Source organism: Heterocephalus glaber, unplaced genomic scaffold, assembly GCF_053883595.1.
Source record: "Heterocephalus glaber isolate CG9 unplaced genomic scaffold, H.glaber_assembly_v1.0 deba00001444, whole genome shotgun sequence".
NCBI classification, from domain to species: domain Eukaryota; kingdom Metazoa; phylum Chordata; class Mammalia; order Rodentia; family Bathyergidae; genus Heterocephalus; species Heterocephalus glaber.
In genome coordinates, this window is record NW_028258297.1 from 10,542,643 (window position 1) to 10,562,348 (window position 19,706).

The following is a 19,706-nucleotide window of genomic DNA, read 5'->3' on the forward strand; positions in this document are numbered from 1 at the left end:
GCCCTTGGCACCCTCCTGTGGGTGACAAGTCCAGGGAGGGTGACCCCATCCGGGGAGGCGCTGGGGGAGGACAGTGGCCGTGGGCAGGGACCTTGGAGCCAGCGGGGGTCCAGCATTTTTGTGAGCCCTCCCAGAAGTCTCTGTAGTCAAGCAGAACACATGCTCCCCCAGCCCCGCTGCCCAGCTGGGACCTTGGGCTTTGTCCCCTACCATAGCAGCTGAGGTCGGGAGCTCAGAATTGCCTGTGCCTGGGGCTGGTACTAGGCTGTGTGGTCTTAGTGCATCAGGTGACCCCTCAGCTCTGCTCTCTGCTCTGCTCTCTGCTCTGCATCTGCAAAATGGGCCATGGTCCTTTGTTCCAGTCCCGATGCCAAGGGGCTGCCTGGAGGGGGCTGCCCTCCTCCTCCCTGCCTGTACCTTCTTCATCAGCTGCCCCCCCACCCCTTCCTGCCTTCCCCCACCTCTACCCTACCACGTGTACCCTTGCTTAGGGGCACCTCCGTGTGTGTCCAGGCGAGGCCCACTTGGACACCACATTCCTAGTGCCAGCTTGAGATGTCACCCTGTGGGTCCCAGCTCTCCCTCCTTGGTGACACAGAGGTCCTTCCTGCAGTTTCTCTGTGGCTCTCTAGTCACTTCCTGTCTCATCTTCAGGCACCTGTGCGGAGGCTCTGTCTCCGTTTGGGTGAGGTCTCCTGCACCTTGCTTGGAACATCGATCCCTGGTGTGCAGCAGGGATTCATTAAATGCTCACACTTAAAGTAGAGCCCAACTGACCTTGGGGAAGCCTCACATTTTGGGGGAGCAACATCGGCCCATTCCTCTGAGAGGAAGTGGGTCTCCCAGTCCAGCGGGTGCCCAGGTATCCTGCTAGAGCCCCAGGGCAGGTGTCTGGGGGTGGAGGGGCAGGGCCCACACCTGAGGCCCCCTCCCCTGCCCGCCTGCAGGCCCCGCCCTCTGAAGGCCAGGGGCCACAGCCTGGTGAGTTCCCCTTCCGCTTCCTCCTGCCTCCTGTCCCTCGGCTGCTTCTCCTCCTCCCCTCCGGGGCACCTCGCCAGCTCTCCAAGCCCGTGGTGCCCACAGGCACGCTGCTCCTGGCCCTGAGCTGTCACTGCTGCACCCCAGGCCCCCGACACGATGCAGGCCATCAAGTGTGTGGTGGTGGGAGATGGGTAGGTACCTCTGGGATACCTGAGACCCTTCCGCCCTGCATCCCGGCAGATAGGCAGAAGGGCAGATGGAGGAGTCCTGGGGTGCGCTAGGTGGAGTCCAGAGGGTGCACCTGGGGTGGCCGATCGCAGCCTCAGTCTCCACACCTGTCCCACCCTGCAAACGGCTGGGCTGGCCGGTGGCAGTGCCTCGGGCCCTCGCCTGTGCCCTGGGAGTGGGGCAGGTCTCCCATTCAGTCTACAGTTCTGTGGCTGCAGGTGTCAGGCGGGGACCAACAGTTTCGCCTCTGTCCCAGGCTGACCTGGGCGGTGGTCCCTGGCTTGCTGTTGTAGCAGGGGTGTGTGTGTGTGCATGTGTGTGTATGCGTGTGTGTGTATGTGTGTGTGTGTATGCGTGTGTGTGTGGCTGGTCTCAGCACGACTCTGAGTCTCAGCCAAGCCATCTGGGAAGAGACCCAGGTCCCCAGCTGCTATGGGGTTTCAGGGACCTGCCGAGTCGGTCGTGTGTGTTTCTACCCCACCACCTCCAGCCTGATGGTGGGGGAGGATGTGGCAGAGTTAGGAAGGAGGAAGGCAAGCAGTCTGGGGGGGTCCTGGAGGGCAGGCTGGGCCAAGGGCCTTCTCAGTGGTCTCATCTTGGTGACCTCAGCAGTCTCGTCCTCTGTGGGCCTCAGTTTCCTCATCTGTAGGATGATAGGGCCAGTGTGTCAGGCTCTCGGTGCCTCCTGGGTCCCCCCAAGTCCACCTCAGCATGGTCCAGCTGGCCCATTCAACACGGCGACAGCCTGAGGCCTTGGGAGACTCGCATCTCTCTGGTACTGAGCCACAGGGGCTCGAGTTTGGTTGGGATCCGGCTCAGTGGGGGCACAGCCGTTATCTGCCCCATCTACCCACTGCTTGCCCCAGCCCGCCCTGCTCACTTCTGCTTTGTATCTGAAGGGGTAGGCGTGGAAGTCAAGGGTAACGCTCCCGCCACTCCACTCCCGTTGTCGCTCAAAGTTACCTTGGTGGCGGGCCCTGGGGAGGGCGGCAGTGGAGAGAGGGTGAGTAGTCTGCCGGGAACAGGAAGTGACAAAACCCCACCGAGCTGGGGAAGGCCCAGATCTGTCCCCTCGGCCATTCAGCCACTCAAGGAGCCACATGTGGCCTGCTCACCTGGCAGGCCAGGAGAGGCATCTGGAGTAGCGGCCATCACCACTTAGTTATTGTTTACTATGTGCCAGGCACCGGGTTCCATCCCACCCACCGACCCTAATATCAGGTCCATTTAGACAGCCGGGAAGATGGAATCTCAGAGAGGGTTACTAATTTGCCTAAGACCTCACAGGATTTGGACCCAGTCTCTGACTCCAGCCCTGTGGCCATACCTGCCGTGCCCCATGGTGGGGTGGCGGGAAGAGGACCAGGCTCTCCTGAGAGTCACCCGTCGCCCCCGCTGTGCCAGGGCTGGCTAATACTGTCATGGGCACAGTCTGAGCCATGCCCCACACACTCCTAGGAGGATGGACTCATTCTTGTTTTCTAGATGGGGAAACTGAGGCAGAGGTTGGTTAGGTGACTTCCAAGGCCACGCCACTGGTAGTAGATGGGATTTGTGGCTGGGAGTGTGGTGGCAGAGCTGGGTCAGAAACCCAGGCCTGTGCTCTTATTCCTGGTTCTGTCCCCAGCCATGGACCAGAGTCTCTGGTGTCTCGGGTGGGATCCTGAACCCAGAGGTCTGGGCCGGGGCAGATGCCAGGTTTCTGGTGCACTTGGCAGGGACTCAGCCCTCCCCGAGTGCTCAGCAGAGCCCTCGACTGTGTCCTCTCGCTTCCTGTCTTTCAGAGCTGTGGGCAAGACCTGCCTCCTCATCAGCTATACCACCAACGCCTTCCCCGGAGAGTACATCCCCACCGTGTGAGTGCTACCGCGGGCCACCCCGGGGCTTCCGGGCCAGGCACCCCAGGGGTCAGGTGGCCAAGGGGCTGGGGCTTGATGGAGCTGCCTGATGAGCCCACCAGGGCAGGAGGACAAGAAATGGTCAGGGTGGGGACAGGGTGGGAGCTGGGAGCTGGGAGGTGACCTTCAAGCAAGAAGAGAAGAGAGTGGAGCAGAGGGCTGGCCAGACAGAGCAGGAGCAGGAGGTGGAAGAGAGGCCAGGTGGAGAAGCTGATGGGAGGGAAGGAGGAGGAGGAAGAGGACGGGGAAGAGGAAGGGGCGGAGGAAGAGGGCGTGGCTGTTGCTTTGCTTTCCTTCCAAATGTTTTTTTTTTTTGGTACCAGGGATCGAACCCGGGTCCTTGTGTTTGCACAGCAGGCAGCGAAACCACTGAGCTAAATCCCCAGCCCCGTGCTTTGCTTTCCATTCCCTGTTGCTGGGTGGATGTTCCCTGGGCACTTGCACCCCAGGGCCTTGGCTCAAGCTCTTCCCTCTGCCTGTGATGCTTTTCCTTCTCATGTCCATGTGTGTAGAAGCTCCAGCACAGCTCTGGGGCCCCCTGCTCCAGGAAGCTGTTCCGATCTACCCTGAGAGGTGTCCCACTCCCCATATGACTTCAGAAGACCTGTTCTGTGGCTTGGTTCTGCGTGGGCCTCCCTGTGGTCTTGGGCGCATTGTCTTGAACGCAGTCCTGTGTTTTGAGGTCACCTGAGCCAGACAGCATGGGAGGGGCCCCAGGAGGGTCACCACCTGGCTCTGTGTGTGATGTCACATGTGTGTGATCTCATTTGATCCTGGGCATTACAATACCAGGACACAGGGAAGGTGCATCTCACTGTAGCTAAAGGGCTTGTGCCCCAGGGCCACAGGGAGGTCACTGGGGTCCTCATTTTGTGATCCTAATGGGGGCCCCTCAGGTGCAGTAGACTCAGACCCTTTGGGAAGGAGAGAGAGAGGCAGAAAGAACAGTGCCCAGGTCCCAAGGTGCCTTTGACTGCCCCCTAAGACACTGGAGGGTCCACCAGGATCCCAGTGCCAAACCCAGACTCCACCCCTAGCCTGGCCTGAGCTTTTGGGCCCCTGTGGGTGGGTACAGTGTCCTCCCTGCTGATGGCCCTCCCTCAGGCACTGGGCTCAGCCAGGAGAACAGCAGGGAAGCTGGGCAGGGCCCAGAGAGACCCTTCCTGCTCAGCTGGTCCTGGGGCTGCGGAGTGCCCCTCCGGATGCTTGTGCTTATAGGATGAGCGAGCAGGACTGAGGGCTCCAGCTGGTTGCCTGACATCCTTTACCAGGCTCCTCCCAGTGCCAAGGCAGGGCTGGCTCTAAACCTGGACAGGGAGGCAGGTGCAGGATTGGGAAGGTGGCGCCTGCTGAAGGCCACTGTCAGCAGAAGTGTGTTGTCACCACCTGTGTCCCCGAGTCTCTGGATGCTGGCTGAGATCCCGTCCTGCCTCTGCCTGTTCTTTCCGGGTTGAGAGATCCCATTTGCTGATGGATCTTGGACCCATCATTTTCCCTTTCTGGACTCTAAGCCTCAGTTTCCCCTTCTATGATAGGCAGGGGCAGGGGCAGGGGCAGGATGCTGGACGACTGAGGCTTCTAGGGGCAGACAAGGGCCAGCTGCTCCCAGCAACTTGGATTGGAGTGCGTTGGGGTCCCAAGTGGCCCCGAGTGTGCTAAGTTGTCCTGGACTCAGAGGAGTCAGGGTGGAGCCATGGGTGCCATTAGTCAGATGCAAAGCATGCCATGCTCAGAAGGGTCTGCACGTGGCTTAGTCTCTGATATCCTTCTGCATTTCTCTATCAGTTCTGAATGAGGGCCAGCACTTTTACCTTGCACTGGGACCTGTGTGTTTTGCAGCAGCTTTGCCTCCCAGGGCCAAGTGGCTCAGCCCCAGATGAGACTGAGAGAAACTCCTGCTCCGGAGAGGGGAACGTCAGCCGCCCTGGGCACTTGACATTGCAGCCTGTGGTGGGGTCTAACAGCCAAGTGGCCAGCACTTTCCCTAGTGAGTGGGCTGTGCTGCAGGCCAGCCAATCAAGCGCTAGGATCTGTGGCGCATCCCTGATAGGCTCTTTTCATCCCCTCCCTCCACGTCCCTTTAGAAGAATTCCTGTACCCTTTTACTGCAGGGATGCAGAGGCTTGGATTGCAGGATTGCGGTAGGGATTTCCTCACTCCATGCTATGGCTGTGGAATTTACAACCTGCTGATTTATGCCCTGGACCCAGTGTCAGAGCCAGTAGGGTCCCATGACCTCACTGCACATTTTCACAAGGCTGAAGCCTGCTCTGGGGATGGTCCTAGTCCTGGAGGAGGGTTGGAGATACACAGATGTGGCAGGAAGAGCTCGCCTTTGGGTGCTTGTGACATACAGGGTCTCCCCTGTCACCTCTGTCCTTATAACCATGCTCAAAGCGAAGTCCAGATGAGCTTTTCAAGGTGTAAGCTAGAACCACATCTTGCCTTAAGACCCTCCCTGCCCCCTGCATACATTTTCACCTTTGCTTTCCTTTCCTCCTTCCTTCCTTTTGGGATGGTACTGGAGATTGAACCCAGGGCCTTTGCACTGAGCTACATCCGGCCCTTTTTAAAGAAAAAAAATGTTTTTGAAGTAAGTTCTCACTACGTCCCTAAATTACCCAGGCTGGGCTCAAACTGGTGATCCTCCGGCCGCAGTCTCCCAGCGTGGTAAGATTACAGGCCTGAGCCACCACACCCAGCCCCTTCACACTTAAGAGCCATCTGCTGTCCCAGTGTTTAAAGGGCTGAAGCCTACCCCCCACTGCTTCATCTACCGTGCACCCCCAGTCCCCACCCCAGATGCGGGGATCCTGCATGATCCCAGACACGCCAGCCTCTGAGGCCCAGATCACTCCTGTCTTCCTGGCATCCAGTTCCCTGCCCAGCGTGGCTCCCTGACCTGCTGTCTGAAGTGCCCCTTCCCTCTATCCCACCGTGCTGCCTTGGTTTCCTCCTAGCCTGTAGAATCTGACTTGATGCCTCTGCTCCGGGCTACATCCTGCTCGTGTGAGCTCCCAGGGACAAGGTCCTTGTCTATCTCCTGTGCTGCCCATTTTATAACAGAGCAGCGGATGGTCGCTGGTGCTCGTAATGCTGGGACCACCTTGGCAGACTGCTGGGCATGCTCTGTAAGCAGGAACACATATCGTTCCTTTAGGTATTTAATTTTCATCCTCATTTGTGACCCTCCCTTCAGTGCACTGACAAAGCAAGCCTAGAATTCCCTGGGAAGCAAGACATCCAGGCTTCAAGCCCCTGCCTGGTCAGTCCTCCCCTGTTCCCAAGTCGCCATTCAAGCATGCCCGGGGGTGCGCCACATCCTTCCTTAGGGGAGGCTTGGGGCAAGGCCAAGTGACACTGGGTGTAGAGGCCCCTCTTACCTGCCCCCTTCTCTATTCAGGGGAAGGTCTGGGCCTCAGCCAGAGACCAGGCCTCCAAGTGGGAGAGGCTCAGACAGAAACCTGCCCCCTCATCCAGCTCTGTTTCCAACTCACAGCCCAGGCTTCGCTCAGTTGGGCAACAGGATCTGGGCCCTGCTGCCACCAACTGACTGGAGGTCTTGGTCAAGTCCCTTCCTGCCTGCAAGCCTCGGTGTCATCTGGAAAATACAGGGGAAAGCTCAGCCACGGTGGCATCTAGAGTCCCTCTGTGGGTCTCATAAGCTGGAGGGACCCTCAGGAGTGTCATATCATCAGTGTGTCTCTGCAGCTGACCCCAGATTCTGGCAACTGGCTCTCTAGAGCGGAGCCCAGTGGGGGGCACTTGGGGATATAAACAATGAGATTGCTCAGCTTCTCACATCTCCCATTGGGAATAGCTGCAAGAGACAGCCCCCCCCCCCACCAGTGACTTGAGTCAGGCTCAGAGAAGCCAGGTCACTCAGCTGCGTCACACCCCGGGAAGCAGCTTCACGGGGAACTGTCCTTCCCAACCTCAGGCAGCTGTCCCTGTCCCCGACTAAACCCACCGCCTGCAGTTCCCTTGTCTGCTCCCTGCATCCTTCATCCCAGGAAGAGTAGTTCTTGGAGTCCAGCTCCTACGCTGCCGAGCCGGCTGGCTTGGAAGTGTCATTTGAACTCTTGGAGCCTCGGTTTCCTTATTTGTCAAATGAGAGTATGTTAAGATCCTTTTGTTTTGGGTCACATGGGAATTCAAGACTCATAAAAGGCCCCTGGTCCCTGCTTGGCCCTGGAGTAGGTGTTTAGTGCCATCACAGGTCGCAGCCCTTTTGTCAGTGGCACTGCCTTGCCATCCTGGGGTGACCCAGAGGACACAGACACTTCTGGCTCAAGGGATTTTGGGAGGGTCTAGAGCTAGAATTTTAGGTGGGACATTGGAAGGGGAGAGTGCCCTGGCATCCCAAGCTTGTCCCAAATGTGTGTTTTCTGGTCAGAGCCTAAAACACTTGTTTTCCCAGCACGCCTGGGTGTGGCTCTCTGGACAGTGCCTTCTTCCCGAAACCCTGTAGTGTGGGTGACTCTAGAGCGAGTGTGCTGCAGACCTACTGTTTGCCAGGCCCTGAGCTAGCCTCAGGGTGCAGAGAGGAGCAAGCCCGGCCCAGTGCCTGCTGCAGGGACTCTGAGCCACCAGGGAGTGCTGGCTGGGTGGGAGGGGCCTGATCTGCAGGGGCCCAGGATGGGCTCTGCCTCTTGAGCAAGAGTCAGCGGGTGGCCGGTGGGGAGGAAGTGGAGGGAGGGGAAGCCACATGGGGAGTGAGAGCCTATGATTATAGCAGTTTTCCAGGCCCTAGGGGGTCAAGGGAGGAACTGACAGGTGACCTGGCCCAAGTGCAGGGCAGAACCAGCACCGTGTGTTACAAATGTCAGCTGCTACTCAGTGCTAGAGCACTTGCTGGGCATGTGTGAGGCCCCAGGTTCAACTCCAGCACTGAAAAAAAAGTGGGTTGTCCACAGTTTGGGATGGGGTGTCTGCCTCCGAGGGGCGTCTTTGGTTTTTTTGAAGCACTGGGGCTTCCGAGGCCTGGCTGAGCCGCATTCTGTGTGGGTTCGTGGAGGAGGTGGCTGCCGGAGAGTTTCTTCGGTTTATTCTAATCCTGTCCCATCTGCGTTCACTGGGCACCAGGTGGAGGTGAAGCATGCACAAGCCCAGTCCGCAGGGACACGCACATGAAACACCTGCTCAAAGTCAAGGTCAAGGTCAAGGCAAAACAGTCACCCAAGGAAGGGACCCAGAGCTGTTTCTGAGTGGGGACAGGGAGTCCCTCAGAGGGAGAGTTGCCCAGGAGGGTTTTGAAGCATGAATAGGAGGCAGGAGAGGAAAGAGGTGAGAGAGCCTGGATAGCAAGGAGTGCAAGGTCAGGAAGTAGGGGAGGGGCACAGTGGGAGCAGTAGGGAGTGGGGCCGTGTGGGGATCTGGGTGAGGAGGTCAGGGGATCCCTAACCTCGATGGAGGCACAGCTGTGGCACGGGGCAGGGAGCTCTGGATGTGGGGCCAGACAGAGATTCTCACCCAGTTGAGTCTGTCGCTGACTGGGTGGCCTTGGGCGAGTCACTCAACCTCTCCGATCCCCCGTTTTCTCCTGCCCAGCATGAGGCAGCAGCACCTTGGCCTGGAGATGTGTGCAGGGCCGGCTGTCTTCAAAGGCCTTCCCTACTCCCCCCTGTTTGTCCCCTGCCCGGACGAATGCGTCTCAGCCTCACATGGGCTCTGAGGGCCCGCTCAGCTTTTCCAAGGTCTCATGACCGCAGCTCTCTGTGTCACTCAGGTGGCCCTCTGCCCACCGGAGAAGGGAAACAGTGGAGAACTGTGGACGATTGTTCTGGCGTCCTGCCCTCTATGAGGAGGCCCTCAGAGGCTCCCTCTGTCTCCTGGGAGCCCCCACAGGCCTCCCAGCCCATCCTCTATCGGCCTCCGACCCTTCCTTGTCTCTCGTTGGCGGCTCCCCTCTCATGGCTTGCTGGGGTCCCTCCCAAATAACCCCCTGCACCTCCTCATCTCAGGATTTGTTCCCAGGGGATCCAGCCTAAAACAGGGACAAACATTCATTCAACAAATGTCCGGTGAACAGCTAGGTGCCCAGATAGGCGGGTAGATTTTTTCTTGGAGGGAACAGTGCTCGGTCTGGGTCACTCCTCCTAAGGATAGCTGAAGGCAGAAAAGTGATCAAGAGCTAGTATTTTCCTCCCATTGTTTACTTGCATTTAAAAAAACTTAAATAGGATGAATCGGTCATGAAAAACTACAGACTCCATCGTGCTGTGTGACTTGGGGCCAGTCCCAGCCCCTCCCTGGGTCTCAGCCCTATGTGGAACGATGCCAGGCTGGGCTAGAAGCCCCAGGCTCTGGGGTGTGAAGCTGACCATGTCCTTGTCTCGCCCACACCCCACAGGTTTGACAACTATTCAGCCAATGTGATGGTGGACAGCAAGCCCGTGAACCTGGGGCTGTGGGACACGGCCGGGCAGGAGGACTACGACCGCCTGCGACCGCTCTCCTACCCACAGACGGTTCGCTGCCCCCTGCTTGGGGTCCTGGCCCGGTGCCCCACTCTATGTTCCCTCTGCGTGCCCCATCTTGAGCCCTGCTTGGCTTGATGAACCCCATTCTCCCTTGAGACCTGGCTGTCAGTCGGCCTGGGCAGAACCAGGGCTCCTGCTGCGCTCCTGATCCTGTCTGTCCCCTGTTGTCACTGGGCCCATCTTCCTAGCTCTGCCTCTTGGGTATGGCAGGGGCCCCAGTAACAGCCAGGCTGTGAGCCTGCAGGCGGCTCTGCAGCTGCCAAGCCTAGGGTCCTGGGCAGGAGGGGGCTGGGGCTGGTGGGTAGCACAGTGCATGGTTTAGATGGATCCTGAGGCCTGGTGTCCTGGTCCCAGATGTGCATGGCAAGCCCCTCATCTTCGTGAGCCCCGATGCCCCTCAGACAGCAGAAGGGACACCGAGCTCTTCCTGCAGGAATAGGGGGACAGGAGGCTTTGGAAGAGCCCCTGGCCTCGTGAGTGTGAGACAGAGCAGCTCGTGGTGGGGCCCCCAGAACCCCCTCAAGCTGTCCACTCTCAGGGAGCCCCAGGGCTGTCCCACTGGAGCCCGCAAGGCAACCCTGGCTGTTCTGTCCCCAGGATGTCTTCCTCATCTGCTTCTCCCTCGTCAGCCCCGCCTCCTACGAGAATGTCCGTGCCAAGGTGAGCTAGGCAGAGGGAGCTGGGGACGGGGGCAGGTGCCCGGGGATGGGGGCAGAGGCAGGCGATGTGAGCCCTCCCGGGGCAGCAGAAGCCACCTTGGAGACAGTCCTGGTGCTAAGCAGGGCTCCAAGGGCACAGGGTGGGGACCAAGACTCAGAGGAGGCCTCCAAGGGGGCTGGCAGGATGGACTTCCTCCCTGCCCGCCCCCGTGACCTTGTCCTCCCTCCTGGCCTTGCAACCTCGTGCGTGTGTCTTATCTCCACGCCGCCTCGAGCCCACCTCTTATCTCTGGCTGCTCTGGTCGTGTGACCATGCGCCTGGCTCCGGCTTGCCTGCACCAACGGCTCCTCTCGTTCCTGCCCTCTCACGCCCTCTGCACTGGTGCCCTCTGTGCCCTGTGCCCACCTTTCTCCTTCTGTGCCTGCTGCCCGCCCAGTGGTTCCCCGAGGTGAGACACCACTGCCCCAGCACGCCCATCATCCTGGTGGGCACCAAGCTGGACCTGCGAGATGACAAGGAGACCATCGAGAAGTTGAAGGAGAAGAAGCTGTCGCCCATCACCTACCCGCAAGGCCTGGCACTGGCCAAGGAGATTGGTATGGGGTCGGGCACAGGTGGGGAGCTGGGTGCAGGGTGAGCTGGGGCACAGCCTCACCCCACGGCCAGGCCATGTGGCTGAAACTCTGGCTGTGCTGCACCGGCTGTGTGACCTGGCCCAATCCCCTGGCCTCTCTGAACCTGTGTCTCCTCCTCTGTAATGCGTGACTGTAGTGACAGCTCCTGCCTAGAAGCAGTTAGCGAGGAGTGGTCTCCCTTGCTGGCTCTGAAAATGGGGGACGAGGTTTGTGCAGACAGACTGGTTCCCTCTGGGAGGGCTTTCTGGAGGTGCCGCTCTCTGGCAGCACATTCCCCAGCTCCTCTCTGCTTCCAGGCTGACCCTGGGCGGAAGAGTCATAACTTTCCAAGGTCACCAGCCTGGAGGTGGCCCCACTGAGATTTGAAGGGAGGATTGCAGATTGCAGGCTGGGGGTGGGGTCGGGGTTGCTTGGACCTGCGGCTCTGCCCCTGTCCTGGTCAGGCCAGAGCAGAACAGAGACCCCCAGCTGGGCCGGGCCACCCTGAGCTGCTCTGCCCACAGGCCCAGCTTGTCCTCCTACCCTGCTCTTCCTCCGGAAGCGGGAGGGGCCCCTCTCTCACAGGAAGACAAACCGCAGCAGCCTCCTCCCTCCCGTGACTAGCAGTGACAAGGCCCTTTCCCCCAGGGGCCTTGCTGGGGCTTAGGCCCTAGATCCCCTGCCTCATACCAGGCCTTCTGCACTGTCCTCATAAACTTCAGGGTTTTTGTTTTTTGAGACAGGGTCTCATTATGTAGTTCAGGCTGGCTTTGAACTCACTATGTAGCCCAGGCTCCCAGTGACCCTCCTGCCTCAGCTGCCCCAGTGCTGAGATTACAGGGATGTGACACCATGCCTGGTCATCGCCTCACAAACTCTGGACAAGCGACACCCTTCCTTAGCCTCCCTGTCCTTGTCCCCACCCAGCCATTCCTCCTGGCCAGGGCCTGTGGGTTCTTCGGGGGCACACCCTGCATTCACGATGCCTTTTCCCAGCTGTGAGCCTCCTGGCCCAGGCTTCCCCAGCAGTTTCCTCATCTGGCAAGTGGGGAATCACAGGATTTCTTCACAGTGCTATCGGAGATGCCCGCACAGACAGGTGCTGACTCTCTGTCCTTCCACCTCAGAGGAGACTGGGGCCTCTGTTAGGGTGCAGAGTCCCCTCCTCCCCTTCCTTCCTCTGATTCTGACATTGCCCAGGCCTCCTTGCAGTGGATTCATGGTTCCTCCTTCCGGGTCCGTGTTCATGTTGCAGCAGACACTGAAGGCCAAGGAGCACTGTACCGAGGGTGGGGCGCGGGCTGCCCTTCTCAGCATTGAGGTCCTGTCTGTCCCCACCCCCACACTGAGGGGTCCCCAGGTGCCCCCGGTGGAGGGGAAATGTCCAGCAGGTGATAGTGCACAAGTCACACATGCTCCCTGAGCCTCAGTTTCCCCCTCTGCACCTGGACACAGGCACATGCTGTTTCCAGAAGAAAATAAGAGGCAAAGACACGGGAGCCCGAGTGCTGCCTGCCTCCCACCGACCACAAGCTCCCGTGTCTGAGAAAGACGCACGCTGCCCTGGGGTCTCCTCCTACTCCAGATGGGGGAAACTGGAGCTCCATGAGGCAGATTTCCTGCTCAGGGCCATGCAGCTCCCAGGAGGCCTTCTTGGGACTGGAACCCAGACTGGGGACTCTGCACCCTCATCAGGTGTTTTGGGGTGTCTGCCTGGAGCCCCGCCCCTGGCTCAGGCCTTGGTCCCTGCCATCTTCCCGCCCCTAGACTCTGTAAAGTACCTGGAGTGTTCTGCCCTCACCCAGAGAGGCCTGAAGACCGTCTTTGACGAGGCCATCCGTGCTGTCCTGTGCCCTCAGCCCACGCGGCCACAGAAGCGCCCCTGCAGCCTCCTCTAGGGTGAGCATCCTCCCCACTACTATGACCCCCAACACACACACTAGCTGACTCTGGTGTCCACTGAGAGGATGGCGTTTGGGCCAGGTAGAAAGAGGACACCCATGACCTTGGTGGGGTGGGGTGGAAGGGGTGCGTGGGTCCAGTGCAGGCAGTCTGCAGGGCTTCCTGGAGGAGGACCCAGGAGGCTGGGGAGGAGTGTGTGGAGGGTGGGAAGGAGAAGGAGCAGGTGCCAGGTGAGCTATGCATTCTGCCTGTCCCCCAAATCTCACCCCTTGGCTGCCTTCCTCCCAGGTTGCACCTCAGCCCTCCCTCCCAATGGTCTGACCCTCCAGGCCCTAGATGGCACCTCGGCTGGCCATGGCATCCCTTCCCTGTGGTGTTTCTTAATGGCTGCAGAGCTTGGCTGATTGTTTCCATGCTGGAGGCCCCTGGGGCCATCAGGGGTGAATTTGCAGTTGCTGCCTCTGATCCCCCCGTATTCCTGCCTTCTCAGGATGGGAGCCGCTGTCTGACTCCCCTCTGGGAACTTTGAGCCTCATGGCTGCCAGCCACCACTGTGGACCTTCAGGGATGGGCTCTTGCTCCAGTGTTGATGATCCTGCTTGTCTGAAAGTCCTCCTTAGACTGAGCAAAATGGGTTTCTCTGGTCTTAGTTCTCCTTTACTGGGACAACATAACTCAATTTCTCTAAACTCCTGTGGATATCTGCCAAGCTATCCAAGAGTCACCCCTGGCCATCTCTCAAGACTTTCCACTCTCCTGGCAGGCTCCTGAGCTGTATGTTTCTGGAAGAGTCTTAGGACTTTCTTACTCTGCCAGGCAGTACTCTTACTATTGCAGATAGAAAAGCTAATTCAACCTGCTTAATCTGAAAATAAATTTATTGATTCAAGTTTGGAACTCCCATGATTTCAGGTGCAGCTCAATGAAGGGGGTGGTTTCCAATGACGTCATGAGGGCTTGTTTCCCTCTATCTCTTGGCTCTGCCTTGTGGTGGCTGGTTCATTCTCAAGCAGATGACTCTCAGGCCTCCATTCTTGCAGGTTTGAGCTCAGCCAAAGAAAGCAAGTATGTGTCCTGGACAAAATTCTAATGAAGGTCTACTCTGATTGGACCAGTTTAAGTCTTAGGCACTCCCTTCAACCAATTATATTTGTCAGAGGAATGCTGGGCTCTGATTGGCCAAGTGTGGCCCACATGCTGTACTGGAGTGAAGCCATGATGGAACCTCAGGAGGGGATCCCTCTGGACAGTTCAGAGGGACAGTGGTCCCAGCAGGCCCCAAACTCAGGAAGAATTCTGAGCAGGATGGCAGAAGTCCTCGCCTTAGCATTTGCTGGCTCAGAGGAACACGCCAGACTTCCCATCTTGCAGTCACCATGTCCAGCTAAGCTTTCCATCCATCCATTCAACCCATGTACTGGCCACTACCTTTGTGTCTGGCACTGTTCTAGCTGCCAGGGATCTGGGGCTGACACTCCAGAGAGGCTAAGAGACCAGAGACCCCAACCAGGCAGCCCAGAAGCCCCTACTCCAACCCCGGAGGCTCTGTGATTGGGGGTTCTGTTCCCCCAGAGCTTCAAGCATTCCCACTGTCCCCAAATCCCAAGGCAGGCCCCCCCACCTCCCAGGACCCCACCCCAAAGGGACCTGGTGAGCAGGGAAACCTCTCTTCTTCCCTTAGTTTCTGCTCAAAGGCTGTATGATTTTACTTCTCTGAAACAGAAAGGAAACACTAAAGCTTATGCATGTGAGCCCAGATCCCTTCAAGTCTGCATTGAAAAGCCCTGGGGCGCTGCCTCCACACAGCCAGAGTCAGAGGAGGCAGCTTTCTGCTTCCTGCTCTTTGCAGGGTCTGGGGATAAATTCTAGAGCCCTCCTTGGTGGCCCTGAAGGCCTGGCCACGTTCCACCTCCTTGCTCTTCTATGCTTGCGCCTCCACCGTCGGACTGGACCCTCAATCCTGAAAGCTACATTCATGCTGCTCTCACTCCAGGGCTTTTGCACATGCTGCCCCCCTACTTCCCTGCATGCTGAAAGTGGGCTGGGGGCTCGTCCCGTCGGAGTTCAGCCCCCTAAGCCTGCCCCCAGGGGGAGTCAGTCTTGCTTTTATATCAAGAGTAAGGTTGGTAAATAAATGGCCCCATTCACTGTGTTGCCCCACCTAGTGTATATTATCTCATTTAATCCTCTGCAATATCTTTCATTGTAGGCCCACTTTGCAGAGGAGGAGCAGAGGTTCAGAAGAGCATAAGAATTCAAGCTTAGATGATCAAGGCAGGCTCTATGCTCTCCACCCTCTGTCACTACTCCCACCCACTTGACGACAGAATACTAGCTTTGTGCAGGGGAGCAAGGTACCTAGCGCTACACAAAATATTTGTTTTCCCAGTTGGCGTTGCAGCTGGTGCTTGGAGGTCACACAGTTTTGGCCAACCAGACGTGTGTGGAAGTCAGCAGAAAAGGCAACTTCACTCATTTATTTCTGCTTTGCAAATGGGCTGAGGATCAGAGGCCTGCAGGCAGAAAAGAGTAGCAGTGAGGGAGGCCTGCGAGAACCTGTTCTGAAACAGGAAGAGCAGCTGGGCGTGGGCAGGGGCTGACGTGTGGTGAGGCTCAGTCACCAGCGACCAGCCTGGCGGGGCTCCATGCAGCACACCCAGCCCATCTTGGGACGAACCCATGCCTGCCAGGCAAGAACACCTCCTTTAGCAGAGGATGGCGCCACACGGCTATAATTCCAGCCCTCAGGAAGCTGAGACAGGAGGATGGATCACTGAGGGTTCCAGGCCAGACTGGGCTACATAATGAGACCCTGTCTTAAAAAGAAAAGAAAAGAAAAGAAAAGAAGAAAAGAAAAAGACCACTTCTTTTGAGACTCTGTCTTGGAGCCTGGCTGCTCCTTATTCCGTCTCTAAAGCAGGGATATTGGGGTGCCCCAGGCTCCTATTCTCCCACCCCAAATATTCTCTCATATTCACTGGTCAAGCCTGGACAGTTTGGCTTCCCAGTATCAGCCAAACCCGTGCCCTGTCTCTGCTGTACTCTGGTTCTGGGCCTTACCACCTGTCCCCTGGCAGCAGCAATGGCCTCCTCTCTGGACTCCCTTCCTCCCCTCTCTGCCTTGACTCCATCTCCCACCAAGCAGTGCGATTGTCCTCTTCAAAAATAGCGAGTGGGGCTCCCACATCTGCAGAGAGCAGAAAGTGCCCCTTTGCTTGGCTGTCCCCTGCACACTCAGTCCCACTGCACTGCCCAGCCTTGCCCCCAGCAGCAGGTCCAGGCCTCAGACTAGAACTCTGAGAGGCATTCTTGATACTTTCTGGTGTTTCACCTTCTCTTTCCAAGGCAGCACTGGACGGATACTGCCCAGCAGCCCTTCCTCTTGCCTTCAGTCCATGCCAGCCTTGCTCCCTTCCTGGGTGGCTTCAGGGGCTCCCTGTTATAGTCAGCAATGGACGAAGTACTGCTGTGTAACAAAACACCCCCAATCCAGAGGCACAGGGTGGCAAGCTTTTTTCTCACTGCCCAGGGTGAGCTGGCCGACCTGCCTCAGGCTGGGTTGGGGGGACCTGCTCCTGCTTCAGGCTGGCTGGGCTGTGCTCTCTGGGTCTCTCAGCCTCTGGCCAGTGCTGGCTGGGACTTGCTCTTCTCCTGGTGGATCACAGAAGTGCTGTGGCAGAGCTCCACCCCAGCACATTGGAGGCCTCTGCTCATCTTGCACGTGGCCAAGGCCACCACTTGCGGGGAGAGAAGCAGGGATGAGAGCTGGGCAGTGGGGAGGTTTGCTGAGTGCCATTCTGACTGCTCATGCATCCTGCTTAGCCTCCTTACTTCCACTTTACTCTTGGGCTCAGTTTCTCTCCAGAGAGCTGCCACAGCCATCACATCAGAACCCAAACCAGATCAAACAGCTCCCATGTCTGAGCCCTCTAGTGGCACCGCAGGGCATTGATCAGGGAAGCCCCAGCCCCATCGGCCCTGCAACCCCTCCTCAAAGATCCCCAGACCCCAGGGCCACTTCATCAAGCCTGTCTTCATCCACCCCAGGACCTTGGCTCAAGTCACTCCCACCTCCCACGAAACCCGACACCCGCTGGCCCCGGGCACCTCCACAGCCACTCCACCCCAGCCCTCCTTTGCCCCTGTGGAGGGGTGGTGTTTATGGCTGTTTGTAATGAAGTGTTAATGGAGCACTTCCCCTACCCAGTAAGCCCAGGGAAGCAGGGCCTGTTTGTTCCACAGTGGGACCCCAGCTCTGAGACCTGAAGCTGCTGTTTGTGCAAATGAGTACATGGGTGAAAGAGGAGGGCTGGGAACGCCAACCACTCAAGTGACCCCATGGTCACTGCAATGCTACAGCCATGTGTAAGAGCCATCTTGGATGTGGCAGCCCAGAGTCCCCAGGTCACGGTGGCCTAATCCATAACCATGGGGAGGAGAAAAGCTGCCCGCAGGAGCCCAGCCCCCTGTAGAGTCACAGAGAGGCCCATGTGCTGCTGCCATCACCACTAGGTCTTGGGAGCTGGTTCCCTTGGCACTGGTGCCCAACAGCGATCTTTCTGGGCAGGGGCTCTTTCGATCTCTGCCCCTCCCTCCATATCCTCCATTTCCCCCCATCTGGGCACCAGGCAGAGTAGGGCAGGCCCTGGGGAGCAAGATGAATGTCTGGGGACTCCTGCAGAGGGTCAAGAGAAAGGCAAAATGAACAGTGACCCATGTAATCCCTAATTCCACCTTGTCCAGTTCCCATGTGTGCACTGGGTATTCTGGACTGGAGTGTGCAGGGGTTGGAGGTGCAGAAAGAGGAGGCACAGCCTGTCCTTCACCATGACCTGGAGCCCAAAGGGAGAGGCAGAGACACAAATAAACCTCCACCACGAACCTTGAGCCACATGTCACATGGCACAAAGAGGAAGAGTCTGTGGTCTCAGGGGGCCATGTAAAGAAGCAGAAAGACAGCAGAAAAAGAAACAGAAACCCAACGCCCATCTTCAGAGAAAGCAAGAGACACCTGTAACCCCAAACCACAGCGTGCGAGGGTGAGAGCAGATGGCAGGGTGAATAAATGATTTCCCAGAGCCCAGGAAGACAGACCTCAGTGTCCACTAGGATGTGGTAAGGGAGGGCCCGGGTGGCTTTCAAGAACCCCAGGGAGATTCAGGATTAGGGACCCATACACTCCAGATGGGAGGAAGGAGGTGCAAACAGTGGACTGGGTGGCCTGGGAGTCTAAGGAGAGCTTAGGGTCCCCGTGGTCCTCACTCCTGCATGATGCAGCCAGGTAGCCCCCTGTCTCTGAGCTAGACAGGGAAAATTCAAACAAAGAGCTGAGGACTGGGGCAGGATTTGGGTGAGGCACCAGACTGACTTTGGAGGCTCAGCAGATTCCATTCCACTTAACAAATAACCACTCCTTGGCCCCCACTACCCTGAGACCCAGCTATGGGACTTGCTCAGTCACAGGAACTTTAGCACAAGTTTCAGAGGAGACACCCAAGTGTGCCTGTGCCCTTGGGCCTGCTTTCGTGTGCTGTAGAAAATGAACTTGCTGTGGGTGAGCCTGCTGGTGCCAAGCAATGAGAGAAACAGCAAAGGGGAGGAGTGTCCACCTGAGCCTGACACACATCTGCCCAGTGGGACAGGTGTAGATCCACTCATCCCAGCTGAACATCATCAATAAGTGCATGCTGGTGTTGCCACAGAAATTTTGTGGTGGCTTGTTACACAGCAGCATCTGACTGATACAGGGGGATTAGTGAGTCTGACTTCTGAACAGGCTGCTCCCAGCCCCTTCCCTGGACCAGGTCAGGAGTGCTAGTGCCAGGCATATACTCACCCCAGACAAGACACTGGGGGACCTGGTCATCCCAGAGGAAGGGCTCAGGTGCTGACTTCCAGGTTTCCTTGACAAAAGCTGTAGGTGCCTTACAGAGATGCTCACCACTGTGTGCCTGAGCTCCAGCCAGAGCTCTGATGCCTCATTTTGAAATAAGAATGCATAACAAAGAATGGTGAGCTTAAAACATTTCTCCCATGAATGGCCCAAATCAAGCAAAGAGAAGAAGAGCAACCAGCAAGAAACAGAGACAATGAAGTGAGAAGAAAATTTGAAGAAACTATCACTGCTGTCCTTGGAAAGAAAAGGAGGTATAGTCTATCTACAAACAAGCTCAAGACTTCAGCAGCCAGGAATCAGAAAAGAGCCCTGGGAAATTAAAAATATGTTTGTTAAGATGATTGGAAGATAAAAACAGTAAGCAAAAAAATCTTAGAGATAGAACAAAATGGTACAGATGAACAAGAAAGTTAAAGGGTTAATCTGGGAGGCCAAATATTCAAGTAGTTCAGAAAAAATAATAATAAAAATCATTCCTGGAACTGAAGAACATGAATCTCTAGATTAAAACAGTACAAAACAATGAAGGGGAAGAAAAAAAATCCCCAAAGCACATTATTATGAAATTTCAGAATTTCTGAGTTAAAAGAAAGATTTTGGAAGTTTCTAGAATAAAGAAAAATGTTACCTAAAGTTATTGTTAAAGTTGTGCTGGCAGCCAGAGACAGGGACAGATGCTTTCCATCTGCTGAACCAAAGTGATTCTCAGCCTCCAGAATTATTTTCTCTCCCCTCCCCCATTCTGGCCTGTGGATTAAACTCAAGGCCTTCACACTGAGTTACATCCTCAGACATTTAAAAAAATTTTATTTTGAGAGAGGAGTCCTCCAGGTTGGTGTGCCACAGTTCCCAGCCCGGAGGAGGCTTCTGAGTAGGCATGCCATGGCTCCCAGCCTGGAGGAGGCTTCCAGGTAGGTGTGCCACAGCTCCCAGCACAGAGAGAGTGAGCCATGGGCATGCCAGGAACATCCCCCCCCATCAAAATGAGAAGACATGTAAACAAGCCTCAGAACCAGACTTCCAGATCACGTAAAGCAACCCCAAA

The 19,706-nt window shown here is 57.1% G+C and overlaps 1 protein-coding gene across 4 annotated transcripts; it reads left to right on the forward strand.

Annotated features, from left to right (window-relative positions):
- Positions 1-979: 979 nt before the first annotated feature.
- Rac2 (Rac family small GTPase 2) lies at positions 980-13,654 on the forward strand. 4 transcript variants are annotated; one of them, XM_004845666.2, is made up of 7 exons: positions 980-1,172; positions 2,994-3,065; positions 9,460-9,577; positions 10,187-10,249; positions 10,686-10,845; positions 12,631-12,762; positions 13,054-13,654. In XM_004845666.2, exons 1-6 carry the CDS (start codon positions 1,138-1,140, stop codon positions 12,759-12,761), a joined length of 579 nt encoding a protein of 192 aa, XP_004845723.1. In that variant the 5' UTR covers positions 980-1,137; the 3' UTR covers position 12,762; positions 13,054-13,654. The 4 variants fall into 4 exon arrangements, with proteins under 4 accessions (XP_004845723.1, XP_004845724.1, XP_087070063.1 ...); XM_004845667.2 differs by having other exon boundaries at positions 995-1,172; positions 13,256-13,654; XM_087213937.1 differs by having other exon boundaries at positions 995-1,172; positions 13,095-13,231.
- The last annotated feature ends 6,052 nt before the right edge of the window (positions 13,655-19,706 follow it).